Below are 14343 nucleotides of genomic sequence, written 5' to 3'. Positions count from 1 at the left end.
ACCCAGAGGTGGCCTGCCTGGGCCCGTGCGGATGGGAGACACACAGGCCTCTGCGGTGCATCTGGGCTAACCCATTGGCAAGTGTGTGTAACAGGGGCGGGGAGAGGGAAGGGATTTCCTCAGGGAATGGTCCTGGATTTGAGAGAGACGGATGGGGCTGCTGGCCCCACAGATACCACGGCTTGGCTCAAAAGGAGGGGAGAAGTCCCAGGTCCACAGCCAATCCCCGAACAACAGGCACTCACAAACTGAGTGCTGATGGTGCGCCAGGCACTGCACTAGGGTTGAGGACACGCTGTCACACGGTCACATCACTGCGCTCATGGGGTTTATACACCGGTGTGAGAGAAAAGCGATCAGCAAGTGATAATCGTGGCTCTGGTATGTGTAATGGCAGCAGAAAGCAGGCTGCTGAGATGGAGAAAAGTCCAGGGCGTCCTTGAATGGGGTGATTGGGGAAAGCATCCCAGGACTGAGACCTGGAGAGCAAGGTGGAGCCAGTGACGGCAAGGGTGGGGTGAGGGCAGGGTGATACTTGGGCCTGTCAGCCTGCTCAGGTCACAGCAGTGAGGATGCTAGTCTTTATCTTAAAAGCAGTCGGAAGCCACCGCAGGGTGTTTCTCCCTCCTATAACATGATGCTGCTCTGCTGAAAAGAGGGCCCACGCTGTAGAATGGGGGGTGTTACCAGAGGGGAGAGTGGAAGCACAGCACCCCGAGGAGTCTGGTCTACATGCGGCTGTCCCATTGGCTCCGGGCAGAGAGAACCCACCCGCCGTGGCTACTGTTCCCCATCCTTCTTTCTGGTAGGCTGGGAAAGCTGAGGGTCCAGTTCTATGGTTAGAGGGGTGTGTGGTGGATTCAGACCCCCAGGGTTCAAGTCCCTGCTCCATCATTTACTTCCTTGTGACTCTGTGCCTCACTTTCCTAACTTATAAAATGGGAACAACAAGAGAATCTATTTCCCAGGCACCACCTGAACAATATAACCTGTGCTTTCTAACCAGCACGGCATCTGCCTCACAGGGTCCCAGCACCTGTTAGCTCAAATGATTAAGCCAGTTTCTGACAGAAAACCCTCTGTCCACCACTGAGGGCCAGGAGGCCCCCCGGGGCTGGGCACCAGCAGGGTAACAACCCTCAGCCCCGCCCATCTCCCAGCAGTCATGCCCCCCTCCCCGCCCAGTCCAGGGAAGGCCACGGGCCACGGCCAGCACACCAAAGAGGCTCGCTCACCTTTCACGGTGACCTGGGCTGTGGCCTCGATCATGCCCAGGGAGGAGATGGCCACGCAGGTGTAGTTGGCGGAGCGCACCACGTTGCTGAGCTCCAGCACGTTGCGGCCGACCGGCATCTCGTCCTCCTTGGTGAGCTCTTCCGCCCCCATCATCCACTTCACGTAGGGCATGGGTGCGCCGACAGCAACGCACGTCAGGTTCACGCTGCCGCCTGGCATCACCTCCTGGCTGCTGGGAGGGATGGAGAAACGCGGAGCCACGCGGCGCACTGCGGGAGGAGGGAGAGAGGCGCTCACAGGCCGGGCAGGGCATGTGTGCGGGTGGAAGGGCAGGGGCCCCTCATCCAGGAAGCCCCTCTCGTCAGACCCAAGGTGTGGGGTCCCTGGGCCCCTGCTGAGCCCCACCCATCCTGCTTTGGGGCCAGAATAGCCCCCACTCTCAGGGACTGTCTGGAACACGAGAGATTCTGCAACCAAGCTCCTGTTTTACAGCCTAGGAAACTGAGGCCCAGGATCACAGGGGAATCTGTGCAAGGCCTGTAGGGGCCACATCCCAGGTTGCTCTCCAGTGCCTCTAGCTGCTCCCACCCCCGCCCCCACCGAGGAGGGTCTCCAGCGGGGCTAGCTGGGGCACTAGTGCGAGAGATCCAGGCACCCTAGGGTGGAGGGTCCTTAGAGCAGGACTGGGGCAGGGCATAGGGTCAGCCCGGAAGTGATGTGGCCACCTTCTCTGAGGCCAGTGCCTCCACCTCCAGGCCGTGATCCCCGGGGAAGAGATGAGGGCAGCAGCAGGACCACCGCCCAGGACCTCAGCCATGCTCAAGGCAGAGCCTGAGAACCCAAGAGGAGGGGCTGCCTCCAGGAGGGACTGAACAGGGGCCAGAGTTCTGGGCAGGCCAGGGACGTGGTCCGTGGGCAGGATGGGCATGACGATGGCAGTAACATGATGAGGGTGCCAAGCAGACGGCTTCCGGCACCAATGGACAGGGTCTCAAGGGGGAGGGTGGCTGTGCCTGGCCACAACCTCCAACCTTGGGCTCCCCGGGAAAGAAGCTGTTCTGTGCTTCTCAGTTCAAGGTGCAGCCTGGAGCCCCCACCCCGCCTGCCAAAGTCTCGAGCTTGGTAAAGACATTCGGAACATGCAGAAGGAGGGAAGGCAAGCAAAACCTAGCCATGGGCAGACATGCTTGGCATGCAGACAGGGCATGCAACTGGTGGGCAGAGGCTGGGGTGTGTCCTTCCTGGGCACTCCTACACGCAGGGCTGAAGAAGGCAGGCAGCGAGGCTAAGATTAGACCCAGAGGGGATCACTCAGGGTGCAGGTCTCTAAGGGTCCTTGCTGGGGAGCCCAGGCATGCAAAGGATCCATGGTGCTACATCGGGAACACCTCCACCACAGATGCCAGACTGCTGCTCGCTCAGCCCAAAAGCATGGAATCAGAGCTGGAAGTAACTGCAGACACCACCTGGTCCAACCTGTGATCTCACTACACAGAGGTCAAAGCTGCAACCCCAGACCAGACATCCAGCGAATCACCAGGTCCTGCTAACGCACCACCTAAAATAGCTTTCCAACACTCTCACTTCTTGCCAAGTCCACAGGTGAATGCCACCTCCAAAGTCCAAGCCATGGTCCTTCCCTGGATTGCTGTGCTGTGTTCTCCGTGGCCCCTCCTGCCCTGGCCATTCCCCGACCTGGTCACTGGCCCTCCACAAACAGCCGGCACAAATCCCGTATCTGTTCACGTTACCTGCCCTGTTAAAAACTCTCACACGGAGCTTTGAATGACTCCTCAGCCCTCGCTTTACTCAGCCTCGACTGTACCCACGCTGCCTCCCTCCGAAGCCTCCAGGCAGAGCCAAAGTACTGCCAGAGCCACGGCCAGCGCCAGGGGCCGAGTCTACCTCCCCTGGTGCCCCACGCTCGCTGGGGTGTCAGCATGCCTCCTCCCCATCTTCTTAGAAGAACCACCTCAGCCCCCATTTTTGGTTCATGGGCTATGCGACCCACATGTGGCTCAAGAGATAGAACCTTTGGCCTTTTGTGAAAACTATTAAGACACATGGCTTTTCTTCTCCGCTTTTGGTCTCTAACCTGGGGGGGTGGGAGGCGGGGGACCACCTTTCACAGTACTCGAAAGGACCTGCTTGAGAACAAAGGAGCTACTGAGGAGAGCAGAGGTGGAGACAGAGACAGACGAATGCCTGGCCAAATACTGTTTAAACACCTGGATCCAGCCCTGCCTGACGCCAATCTACTTCCATACTTTCAGTTTTGGAAGACAAGGGGTTCCGTGTTTGGCGTTAAGCTGATAGAAGCCGGGCATCTGCACTGGGTGCACCAGCACCGTTCAGGCAGAGCAGTGCGGTGTGGCAGGGGCAAAGGTGGGCCCCGGGGGGCATGGCTGGCAGGAGAAAGCCACAACAAAGAGCTTCCTTTGAGTACTCCCCACAAACAGCAAAAGGTGAGGCTGGGAGGCTGGGACATGGTGCAGGCACTCCCCGGGCTTTGGTGCTGAACCTGGGCACAGGTCATGAGGAGCGGCATGCCCACTGGCGGAGATGTGGCCTGGCTAAAGCAAAAAGGATCACTAACTGACCAACTCTCTCCATGCCTCTCCTCTCTACCAGTGGCTGCCCCATCTCCTCCTTGTTCACAGGCATCCAAATGGGTCTGGGGGGGAAGAGAACCAAGAGAATCACTCTCGGGCACCCCCTCTGGGCTGCAGGTTTCCACGCTGTGGATGCAGGCATCTCCCAGTTAAAGAGGTGAGAACCAACAGCTGATACTCAGGGACGTGTTTATAACACATACTGGGAGCAGGTCTGTGGGATGAGAAGCTAAGGCCCCTTTGAGCCCTGGCTCACAAGGTGAAAAGAGAGACCCGGGCGGCTCCATGAAGAAGCTTCTGGGTCTGTGGAGGCTGCCGGGAGAACACTCTCCAGTTGGCATGAGGATAGGCCTCAAGCCTGTGTCAGGGACACACCTGCCAGCTTGATGGTGGTCAGTGGCAGAATCTTGGGACCCAATTGGGTCCCTCGACATGAGAACAAAGAGCCCCAGGGGAAGGAAGTAGGTTGTTGGTGGATAAACCTTAGGTCTCAACCTAAGCTGTGAAGAAAACTGACCAGGCTTTACCTCAAACAGTCCCGGAAGACAAGGTCTTCTCGCCACTGCCAGGAAATAAGGGCCCTTGGGGAACTAACATTGAGAAGGGTTTGTTTTTATTTTTAATTTCCCCCCTTCCAGATGCAAGTGGAAGGGAGAACCCCAGGGGCTAAGGATGAGTGAGAGGTCAGAGGTGAGCTTTAGGATCACTCCTAGCACCAGGGCAGGGCCTCAAGCCCAGGGACTCCTGGACAGCACGCTCCAGCAGGGCACCTCCCTTCATAGGCCTGCTGGGCTTCAGCCAACACAAACAGCCTGGACAGGTTTCCCGCAGATCAGACTCATCCTCCCCATGGTGTAGGGGCTAGGACCACAGAGAGAAGGTGGGGGTCACAGAGGCAAGTGACCACCTCCTGGGATCCTGAGTATCTGTGGAGTCCTGAATTCTGGATGGTCACCCCCCTGTCCCAAGCGCAGGAGGGGTTGCTGCCTCCCTGCAGCAGTCTCACCGCCACTCGCCCTGCTGTCACTGACACGAGGCCTCCAGAAGGGGCAGGACTCGCCCTGGACTCGGGTCTATTGACAGCAGCAGCAGGGAAGGGAAAACCAGGGCCGGGGAAAAACGCACTTAGGGTCTAATCTTGAGCTCCAACAATGACGGTCTATTACTGTTCCCCGAGCATCCTTACTGCTGACATTTTATAGACAATTTCCAAAACAGGGCCTTGCCATTTCTGGATTATATTTCAGCTGTAACTTTTAAGTCTAATTATTTGAGCTGACAACCCCCTATAACAGGGCGGTGCGGCGCCTGGAGGCATCGGCATTCAGTGGAGTGACAGCCTAATCGCTGGGGGGAGGCAGCCCCGCGATCGGCATTCACGCGCGGAAATTTCTCTGATGAAAATAACACAACATTAAGGAGGGGATAAGGGGCAGGATCCACCGTATCAAGATAAAATAACTCTTTAATAAATAACCTTGTGGCTGCCGCAGAGCAGTAATTAAATGCCGGCGCACTTGGCACACAGTTTTAAGTAAAGCTGGAAAAATGTAAGATGTAATTATCAGCACCAAACAAATTACCAGCACGGCAAATCCCCCCTGGAATATTTAGAAACTCATTTCTGCCTTCCCATTAAATATTTGTGTACATGCCTATTTTTGGTGGAACCATGGAATGGTAAAAGGAGAAGGGACAAGGGACCAGGAGGGTGCGGGAGGGGGGACAGGGGGAGGCAGTGGCAGGCTGGGCTCTCTCTGCTGATGACCGTTTTCTGAACTCGCCCCAGTCAGATTTGCCCGGTCAGCGAAACGGTGTAACTGAAATGCCCTAGAGCTCAGGAGTGCATATGATCATGCTCAGGGCTGGTATCTGAGCCAAGGCTGCAGTCCTCCTCCCGACAGGCTCCTTCTCCTCGTGGAGGAAACCCAAGCCACAGAGAACGCACAGGACACCAGGTGGCCCGGGTCTGCTCCCTGGGGCTTCGCCCAGTGGACAGGAACGCCTCCTCTAACGGCTCAGACCAAGGGACACAGGAAGGACCGCTGCCTGTGTCCTTGCCCCTCGGCCCCTGCTGCTGGACCGAGGGCGGGGAGTAGGGGCCTGGCCCTGAGGGTGTGAGACTGCTCTGGAATGGGCTGCTGCGAGGTCTCCAGGAAGCCCTCCCCGACCCACGGCCGCGCTAGGGCTGCTGCGAGGCTCACACATGGCTCTAAGCAGCAGTTGACCGCTCGGTCAGATGTGAGCTCCTGGTCGAATGCCCAGCACCCAGTGTGGGGCTGAGGAAATGCCAGCTGTCTGGGAGAAGGTGGGAAGCTTGGACCAGGTGGGAAGGCCCTCATCTGGATCTAGCTGGAGAGGGAAGAGACCAGTCAATGGGATGCTTCCTCAGTGAGCCAAGGTGATGCCACCCACCCTGTGCCCCAGACACTAAGCTCGGTGGGCGCAGCATGGCTGCTGTCCATCCAGCTTCCGGGAGGTGCTCAAGGATAGTACTGACCCTGGAGGACGTTCACCCTGGGCTGCAGGATCTTGAGGGGTGAGCTCATTCTAGACTAGCCTTCCCCTTCATCTTCCCAAAGGTTTCAGCTGAGCTCTAGCAAATGTGGATTTTAAGCAGGGGCGGTGGGGGGAACTGTGGAGGGCCCCACAGGTGCACATAAAGCTCTACAGCTCTTACAGAGCCCACAACCACTTCTGAGCTCCACCTGGAGCAGACAGCTGGCCTGGCCTGGGCACAAAGGCAGGGCCCAGTCTTGTGCCATGCACCGTGCCCACCCAACCTCCCCAGCAGGGGAGCCCAGCTAAGGGGACATGCAGACACGTGGGGTGGTCAGGGACTCAAGCAGCAGAAACATGCAGGGCAGGGGGGCCTGCCCACCCACCCCTGGTCCTGCCCGCCTGCCAGCTCAAACAATGGGAGTGCAGAGCCTGACGGGCGGGCAGGCCTGACTGGGGCGAGCCTGAAGAGCTGACCGAGCCCGCTGGTCCCTACTGACGGGGGCATCCCGTCGATGGGCGAACTGTAGATGGATAAGAAGTGAAAAGGACCAACCTTCTCGCTGATCTGAGAGATGAGAGTTTGGGTTGATGGCAGAGTGCGATGAGGATGAGGAGGGAATAAAAAAAAGACAAGGAGAAACACAGAGAGAGTAAAAACAGGCCAACCTTCATCTGCCCACACAGCACGGAAACGAGACAAGACTCTTGTGCCCCACGCACACGCACGTGCCCACAGGTGCGCGCGGACCACACCGCTCACAAAAGACTCAGGACTCATGGAGGACACGGGTGGACAGGGCTGGGTCCTGCCAGCAGGTGCCAGGCACCAAAGGGCAGGACAGGGAAGGGTGGGAGTGTGGCACAGGCAGGCCCCCATGCCTCACACACACCCCAAGGCTCAGACAGACCCACCGAGCTCAGGGCCCACCCAGCCCACAAACCCACCGAGGCACATGGGCCACTAGAAACCCGCCACCTTGAGGAAGCCCCACGCTGCATGGCCCCAGAGTGTGAGGAAGCTGGTCTGGAGCCTGTGGGGAGAAGCCACGGAGCTGTTGCCCCGTTTAGAGACAGCTGTGGCCCAGCGGCCAGGTCCCTGCAGAGAAGTGGGGAAGGGCAGGGGCGAGCAGGCCAGGCTCGGTGGAAAGGGTGGCCCCTCCCTGGTCCCTGGCAGCTGTGTGTCCTAAGAGCTAGACAGGAGAGACGCTGTGGATGGAAGGAGCGAGTGAGTCACTGGGGGAGGTAGTAGGATGGAGAGGTTGGTCCACCAGGCATGCCTGGGCCTGCTAGACCGTGGGTGGAGCTGCAGGCAACTGAGCAAAGTCAGACGAAACTGGGTGGTGCAGCCCCCATGGTGCTTTCCCAGCGGCGGCAGCAGCTACTGACTGCCCAGCACTTCCTGCGTGCCCAGCACCGGGCTGGGAGCTCTGCACGCACAGCCCTATGAAATGCAGCCACTGTAGGTCTGAAAGAGGCGGTGGGAGCCCCGAGTTTGCGGGACAGAGGAGGGGTATGAGGCGGACACTGGAGCCAAATCCGAGGAGGAGACGACCTCGGGCCCCGTGGACGTGGCAGAAGAGAGTTAGAGATGGATGGAGACAAGAGCCAGAGTGAGGCTGTCCATCTGCAGAGTGTTCTGTAATGGAGGGGAGGAGGATTCCCCCAAGCGACACCGGGCAAGGTCTGGAGACCCTGTGAGCTGTGACCAGGGGGTGCTATTGTATCCAGTGGGTCGGTAAACACCCCAAAATGCACAGGACAGCCCCACACAGCGAAAGGTTACTTGGCCACAAATGTCAATGGTGCTGAGGTTGAGAAACCCTGAGCTGGTGTCCACACCGACCTCGATGCTAAGGCTGAGCCTAGGGGGGCCTCCCACTGGCCTGGAGGGTGACAGGTGCCCTGTTGACGGAAGGTTTACCACCGCTCTGCTGGGAAGCAGGTGGGCACAAGCCAGCAGTGGGAGCTTTCTTCATGCGTGCCCACCTCCAAGAGGGGTTCAGGATACAGAGCTGGTGGCCAGCACCACAGAGGCCATCCTAGAAGAGTAAGGGTCTGATGGGGCCCTCAGCACTGCTGGGGCAGAAAGCAGGGGCTCTGCCAGGACCGTGATGAGGAGCAGGGGGGGACCCCAGATCCCAGGGTCCTAGCAGCACAGCTTAGGGTTCTGTCCTAGGACTACAGGGCAAATCTCTCTCTGCAAAGCAGGGTGGGTATGGATTCAGGTGGGGCCTGGCTATCAGACACGTCCTAGGGACGGACTGAGGGCTGGCCCCACAGGAATGTGTGTGTGCCAGTAAAAGGGAGGGACAACCAAAGTGAGGCTGTCCCTATTTTAGGATTCCTAGCAAGTGGGGCTAGAACTAAAAGAACACCCACATTCCCGGCCCAAAAGGCCTGTGGAAATGGGCCCGGGAAGGCAGCTCAAGAAGACCTGTGGAAGTGGGGGATGGGCCATGGCAGGAACCAGTTAAGAGTGTTGCCTGAGCCCATCATGTGCGACAGTGAAGTTCCCACAGACAAGGAGGTAAGAGCCCCTGGTCAGCGCTCGAGCCACCAGCTACAGCAGCTGAGCTCAGCACATCCAGAGACCCACTGTCCCGCCTTGGGCTGAGGCCAGCGTGATAGTGACTTCAGAGAGCGCTGCACAGCCAAGACGGTGACGAGGAGCGCAGCCACCCCAGCTCTGGGCCTCTTGCCTCAGTACGGTGCCTGCAGCTCTGCCCGCCCCTCCTCTCCCTGGTGCAGCCACATGCAGTGAAGGACTTCACTGCTGAGGCCTCGAAACTCGACATTCTCGACACGATGGTCTTCTGCAAGAAGTGCTGGGTCAGGCCCACACAGCCGTTGGAACAGTCTGGGTGGAGGAGGGAGGTCTCTGAGGAGGGTCGTTCAGTTGCTCTTCTCAGAGGGGACTCATTAGGACCTTGTGCATTGGTCAGAAGCTCTGCTGGGGGCAGTGGTGGGGGGAGTGAAGTGAAGTGAAGTCGCTCAGTCGTGTCCGACTCTTTGCGACCCCATGGACTGTAGCCTACCAGGCTCCTAGGTCTGTGGGATTCTCCGGGCAAGAGTACTGGAGTGGGTTGCCATTTCCTTCTCCAGGAGATCTTCCCAACCCAGGGATCGAACCCAGGTTTCCCGCATTGCAGGCAGACGGAAGGCTGTGCAATTTATGACATACTCATCTTGGCTATCTGGGTGACCTGCACGCTCCTGGCCTCCATGCCCTGACACTGCTCCTTAAGACAGGCCCTGCGGCAGCTCCAGGTGAGCCCTGAAGAGCAGAACACCTGAGAAGGGGACCAATGGGGACCTCCCATCCCATGCCCCCAATTCTGTTGAGGCATCAGCCCCTCTCTGAAGCCCCATTTGCCCATCACCTGTGGCCTCTTGGGATCTTGTGCCCTGACAGCACAGCCCCTTAATAAGCTCACGGTTGATGGCCTAATTCTCTCTGGTCTGCCTGACCACGTGGCCCTGAAAGGTGGGACAGGCCACTGCGTCTGCCCTGCCCTACGCTTGACCCGCGTGGACAGGCAGACGACGCCCTCTGTGAAGCTGTACTAAGCACTTAGTGTGATGAAATCATCACTGCAAAGAAGCGGCATCCACTTTCCTTTAGAAATCCCCCGAGGGGAGACGGTTTCACTTTTCATGACGCCCATCTGTGAAGGAGGATTAAGTGGGGGATGGTAGGGGTAGGAGGGGTGCCAAGGGCCCCTCCTGGACACTGTGCACACAAAACCCAGAGTGTTCTCAGGAAGGGGCAGGTGGCCAGCTTTGGTTCCCCTTGGGCTGTGAGCATAACAAGAGACTGGACAGGCCAAAACAGCCCCAGACCCTCTCTGCTGGGCAGCTGGACTTGTGAACACGTGACCCACACAGTCCCAGCGAGAAACACCTCAAATGCACGAGGTGCCCACCTGCAGCGGCTCAAAGCTGCCTGGGCCTGACCCCCCTACACAAGGGTCCTGGCTGATGACAAAGCACAGCTGGCTCCTCCCCCAGGAAGGCCCAAGGCAAACTTGGTCAGAAGGCAGGTACACCTGGCCTGAAGCCCACCCTGCTGGGCTGGGCAGGACAGACTCAAGGAAGACCAGGCAGGTGTGAATATGTTCACACACACAGTCTGCTCGGAAGGCTCTAGACTCTCGTGGGACTCCAAGCCCATGAGGCAGGACCTATAAGAGATACAAATGCTCCCAAGAGCGGCTGTTCCCAGAGGGCCTGCGGGAGGAAGGCAAAGTCGGGCGGATGTTAGAAGCTTGCCCAGTGGGAGCTGCTGCTGCTACGGCTGCTGCAGAGAGAGGCGAAAAGGAGGAGAGACAAGGCCCATGGCAGCCCGGAGGTCCACACCAAGGTTCTGGGCAGCAAGCCCGGCAGCTGCGGCTCGCTCCATAGAGTCAGGCAGGGCTGGGCACCACCTGAGTCCTTACCTCGCACGTATAGGTTGGCAGGGGCCGAGTAACGAGTGCCTGCAGAGTTGGTCGCCACACACTCGTACTTGCCTTGGTCCGACTCCTCGCTGCTCTCAATCTGCAAGGCACCTGTGGGGACACAGAGACGGCGGTCTGGCCTGGAGCCTGAGGAGGGGTCTTGACAGCACCCGAGGCTCAGGTCGACCAGATGTGGCAGGCATCAGGGCCACACCTGGCGCAGGTGCTGCTTCTGGGAAGCTCTCCCTGACAAGCCCAGAGGCCTCCTGGACGGAACTGAAGGTCATGCTCCAGATAGCAAGCCCGCCCCACTCGCGGTCTAGCCAGGCCTGTGGGCTCAGTCAGGGGCTCCACCCCATCCCCCAGCTCCACCAAGCATCTGCCACACTCTGGCCAATACACAGTACTGGAGCCTGTTTGCTAATGAGCATCCCGAATCAGAGCATCACAGAACCAGGCGTGGGTGGGAGCAGCTTGGAACCCACGAGTGTGCGATGCCCTCCTCGGGCAAGACCTGAGATTCTACCGCCCACCAGAACCCAGAGGAAGGAAGGGCTGGCCCTGCGGGCCTGGTGCCCAACGGCCTCTGTTCACAGCACCCCTCCTCCCACCTCTACCTCCAGCCCCACCAGCCCTACCCATTCCGGCTCCTCTCCTCAGCCTGGCCCCTGCTAAAGTGCTTCGACCCACCGCGGCTCCTGCATAATTCAGGAGGCTAATGGAGGCTGCAGCTCCCACTCGGGCCAGCGCCCTGAGGGGCTGCTCTGGCCGCAGACGGACAGATAGGAGCCAGGGGGGGGGGGGGGGGGTGGGTGCTGAAAATGACCCTCACAGAGGGCGGAGGAAAGGGCTGGCACCAGTCTTGGCAGGTCCAGGTGCCAGGTAGGGGAGGCCAAGGCAAGGGCAAGGTGGGAGACAGGGGCAAAACCAGGCCTTGGCCACCCCCAGCCCGGGCAGCAAGCGCCCGAGAACACTGCTGCTGGAGGGGGTGCACCGGGCGAACTGCCGTGACAGGAACACTCCGAGGCACAAGCAACACCCGCTCCCTGGAACAAGCTGACAGACAATCACACCCACGCAGGACGCTCCAACGGACAGTTAACAACCCCACAGGACACAGCCTGACAGAAACCCCTGCCTACACAGACCTACCCCTCCCGGAGCCCAGGCCAGCTGACAGTCACACCCACACAGGACGCAGACAGAACTGCCTGATCCCGCCTGACCCAATGGGACAGGAGCCGCGAGGAGGAGCTCTCGTGGCCCAGGCTCCGGGGGGCAGGGTCCCTCTGCAGGTCTGAGCTGTAACATGTAACAGCCTCTTCACCCTGATACCTCTCTTTCATCACCCAAATGCTGGGCAGCAGGAGCGGCTATGAACACTGGAGGTGCGGAGAGCGATGCTCAGGCTCGACCCCAACGCAGAGGGAGAAAGGGCTGGCCTGCTCTGTGGTCCTGGTCAGCCCTCCCCACCAGCGTCAGGGAGCATGAGGACCCAGGACACACGCCAAACACCCAGCTCCTACTAGAGCAGCCCTGACAGGCACCCAACAGGTCATGTGTATGGGATGGATGGACGCTGTCACAGAAAACGCTCATTCAAGCAGATGGGGGTCAGGCCCCTGGCCAAGGGGAGAGGGGGCTGCATGAAGGTCAGTTCAGCTGAGGGTAGGGGGGGGCGTCCTGGAAGCTGGTGCCACAGGTGAGAGCAGGAAGTGGTACCTGGGTGGGATCCTGGGTGGAGGAGGAGGCTCCCCTGCATTAAGAACCAGGACTGGTCAGGGGACCCCATGCAGACCCTGAGACTACTGCACACAGAAACCTCCAAATCTGGAACCAACACCATGAGCCGGCAGTGGGGCCTGGCCCCATCTTCTGTTCTGGAAACAGCCTGGCCCTGAACTCTGAGGGTCTAGAGGTGCCCAAGGATACTGAGAGGCGGGGAGAAAACGATGTGAATACCAACCCTACAGAAGCCACCGGTTTACAGGATGTCTGCTCTGGGCCAGACCATTCCCAGTCCTCCCCCTCTGCTCTAGCCATCATGCCCCCTGAGGCGCACCCCTGGCCTCAGCCTGAACAGGAGGAAACAGACTTTCGAGAGAGAAACGGAGTTTTCAAAGGACATGAAGTTGAGTCAAACTTGAACATGGCTCTTCGTGGATCTTTGAGTCCAGTCTGGGCTTGGAATCCCAGAATGTAGGGTCCTGCAGCATGAGAGCAGCGGGGTTCACAGCTCAGGGGGTCAGGCTACCCAGGACCCTGCTGATTTCTGTCGGCATTCCAGCTTCTGTGTTAGTCTTAACTGCCTGTCCTTCTTGGTGTTTGCTGGACTGAGAGGTTTACAGGGGGAGCCTCATTCTACCACAGGGCTGGGTGTTGAAGGGGGAGCTAGTAATGACTGAAGGCCCCAAGACCAAGGAGGTTCTTGAGATGGAAGGCAAGCCTTGGTCATGCTCCCCAACCTCATGGGAAGATTCTCCATCTCTGGCCAGCCTTGAAGACCAGGGCCTGGCTTCCCTGCAGGAGCCAGCAGAGGCCCTTCTGTCTGCGGGGCTGGCCTAGAAGGCCTGGTCAGTGGGCTTGCAGCCCCAAGGCGGGGATGAGCCAAGTTATGTCCACAATCCAGACTTGGAATGGATGAGTCACAGGAGGGGATGGCTGAGAGTGGATGTGTGTGGTGGCCGGTGGTGCTGAGGGGCCGGAGCTGGAGATGAGGAGGCTGGAGAGGTGGGGATGGGGGAGGTGACAACGGGACGGGACGGGATGGAGTGGTGGTGACGGCGTGGCGAGGCGTGGCGTGGCAGATGCACGGACAGCATTCTTACCTCTGATTGGTGAACCACCTGGCGAGGTAATTTGAATGCAAATAAGATCAGAAAGAAGCATTAGTACAAAAGGAAGGAAAGCCACAAAAAGCCAAATCAGATAAAATAAAACGCGAAGAGGGCCTTAATAAATACACGGAGAAACTGAGGTCTGGCTAAGGCCGCTGCAGGTGGTATGTGAGCAAGCGCCAGCTGCGTGGAGGCGAAGCTGTGTTCCCCAGGTCACTGGCATGGCTCTGAGGAGGGGGGCAACTGAGGCTATGTCAGCAGGGCTGGGGGGTGACAGGAATCAGGACGGTGAGGCAGGGCTCCTGAAGACCCCACTGGCTGAGGTCAATGGAGGGGGAAGGTGAAGAGAAGAGGCGATAACCCCACCCTGCAGGGACCCCTAAGTGCACAAGATTGAGCAGGATTTCAAAACAGAGGACTTACCCAAAGCAAAGCATTTAAGCAGACAGAAGAAAGGGCTAGAGGGCTCACTTCAGGCCACTACCAGACCAGCCCCCTACAAACACACACACCAGCCCCCTCCTCACCATCGGGTGGCAGATCCCTGTGAGGTCACTCAACCCTGCTAAACAGAGTGACTGCAGAGTACCCCAACCTGGCTGGTGAGAGGCAGAGGCCATTCCTCGCATCCCTCTGCCTGCTCATTGCCTTGTAACCTTGGGAATCAGCAGCCTAGAGGGCCAGACGCTCACCCTGCAAATGCCCGGTACGGGGCTATTA

The 14343-nt window shown here is 58.9% G+C and overlaps 1 protein-coding gene across 14 annotated transcripts in view; it reads right to left on the bottom strand.

Annotated features, from left to right (window-relative positions):
- Positions 1-14343, bottom strand: part of PTPRF (protein tyrosine phosphatase receptor type F) — an 84403-nt gene that overhangs the window by 29396 nt on the left and 40664 nt on the right. For 7 of the 14 annotated variants that reach the window (XM_042246994.1, XM_042247006.1, XM_042247042.1 and 4 more), the window contains 3 exons: positions 13615-13632; positions 10787-10897; positions 1236-1505 (listed from right to left, as the gene is read on the bottom strand). In XM_042246994.1, the coding sequence (XP_042102928.1) occupies positions 1236-1505; positions 10787-10897; positions 13615-13632 (399 nt within the window). The remainder of the gene's footprint in view (positions 1-1235; positions 1506-10786; positions 10898-13614; positions 13633-14343) is intronic. The other 7 variants (XM_027968800.2, XM_027968811.2, XM_027968808.2 and 4 more) reach the window with 1 other exon arrangement.

The sequence above is a fragment of the Ovis aries genome, chromosome 1 (genome assembly GCF_016772045.2).
Source record: "Ovis aries strain OAR_USU_Benz2616 breed Rambouillet chromosome 1, ARS-UI_Ramb_v3.0, whole genome shotgun sequence".
Lineage (NCBI taxonomy): Eukaryota > Metazoa > Chordata > Mammalia > Artiodactyla > Bovidae > Ovis > Ovis aries.
This window is presented reverse-complemented; position numbering and strand designations above follow the sequence as displayed.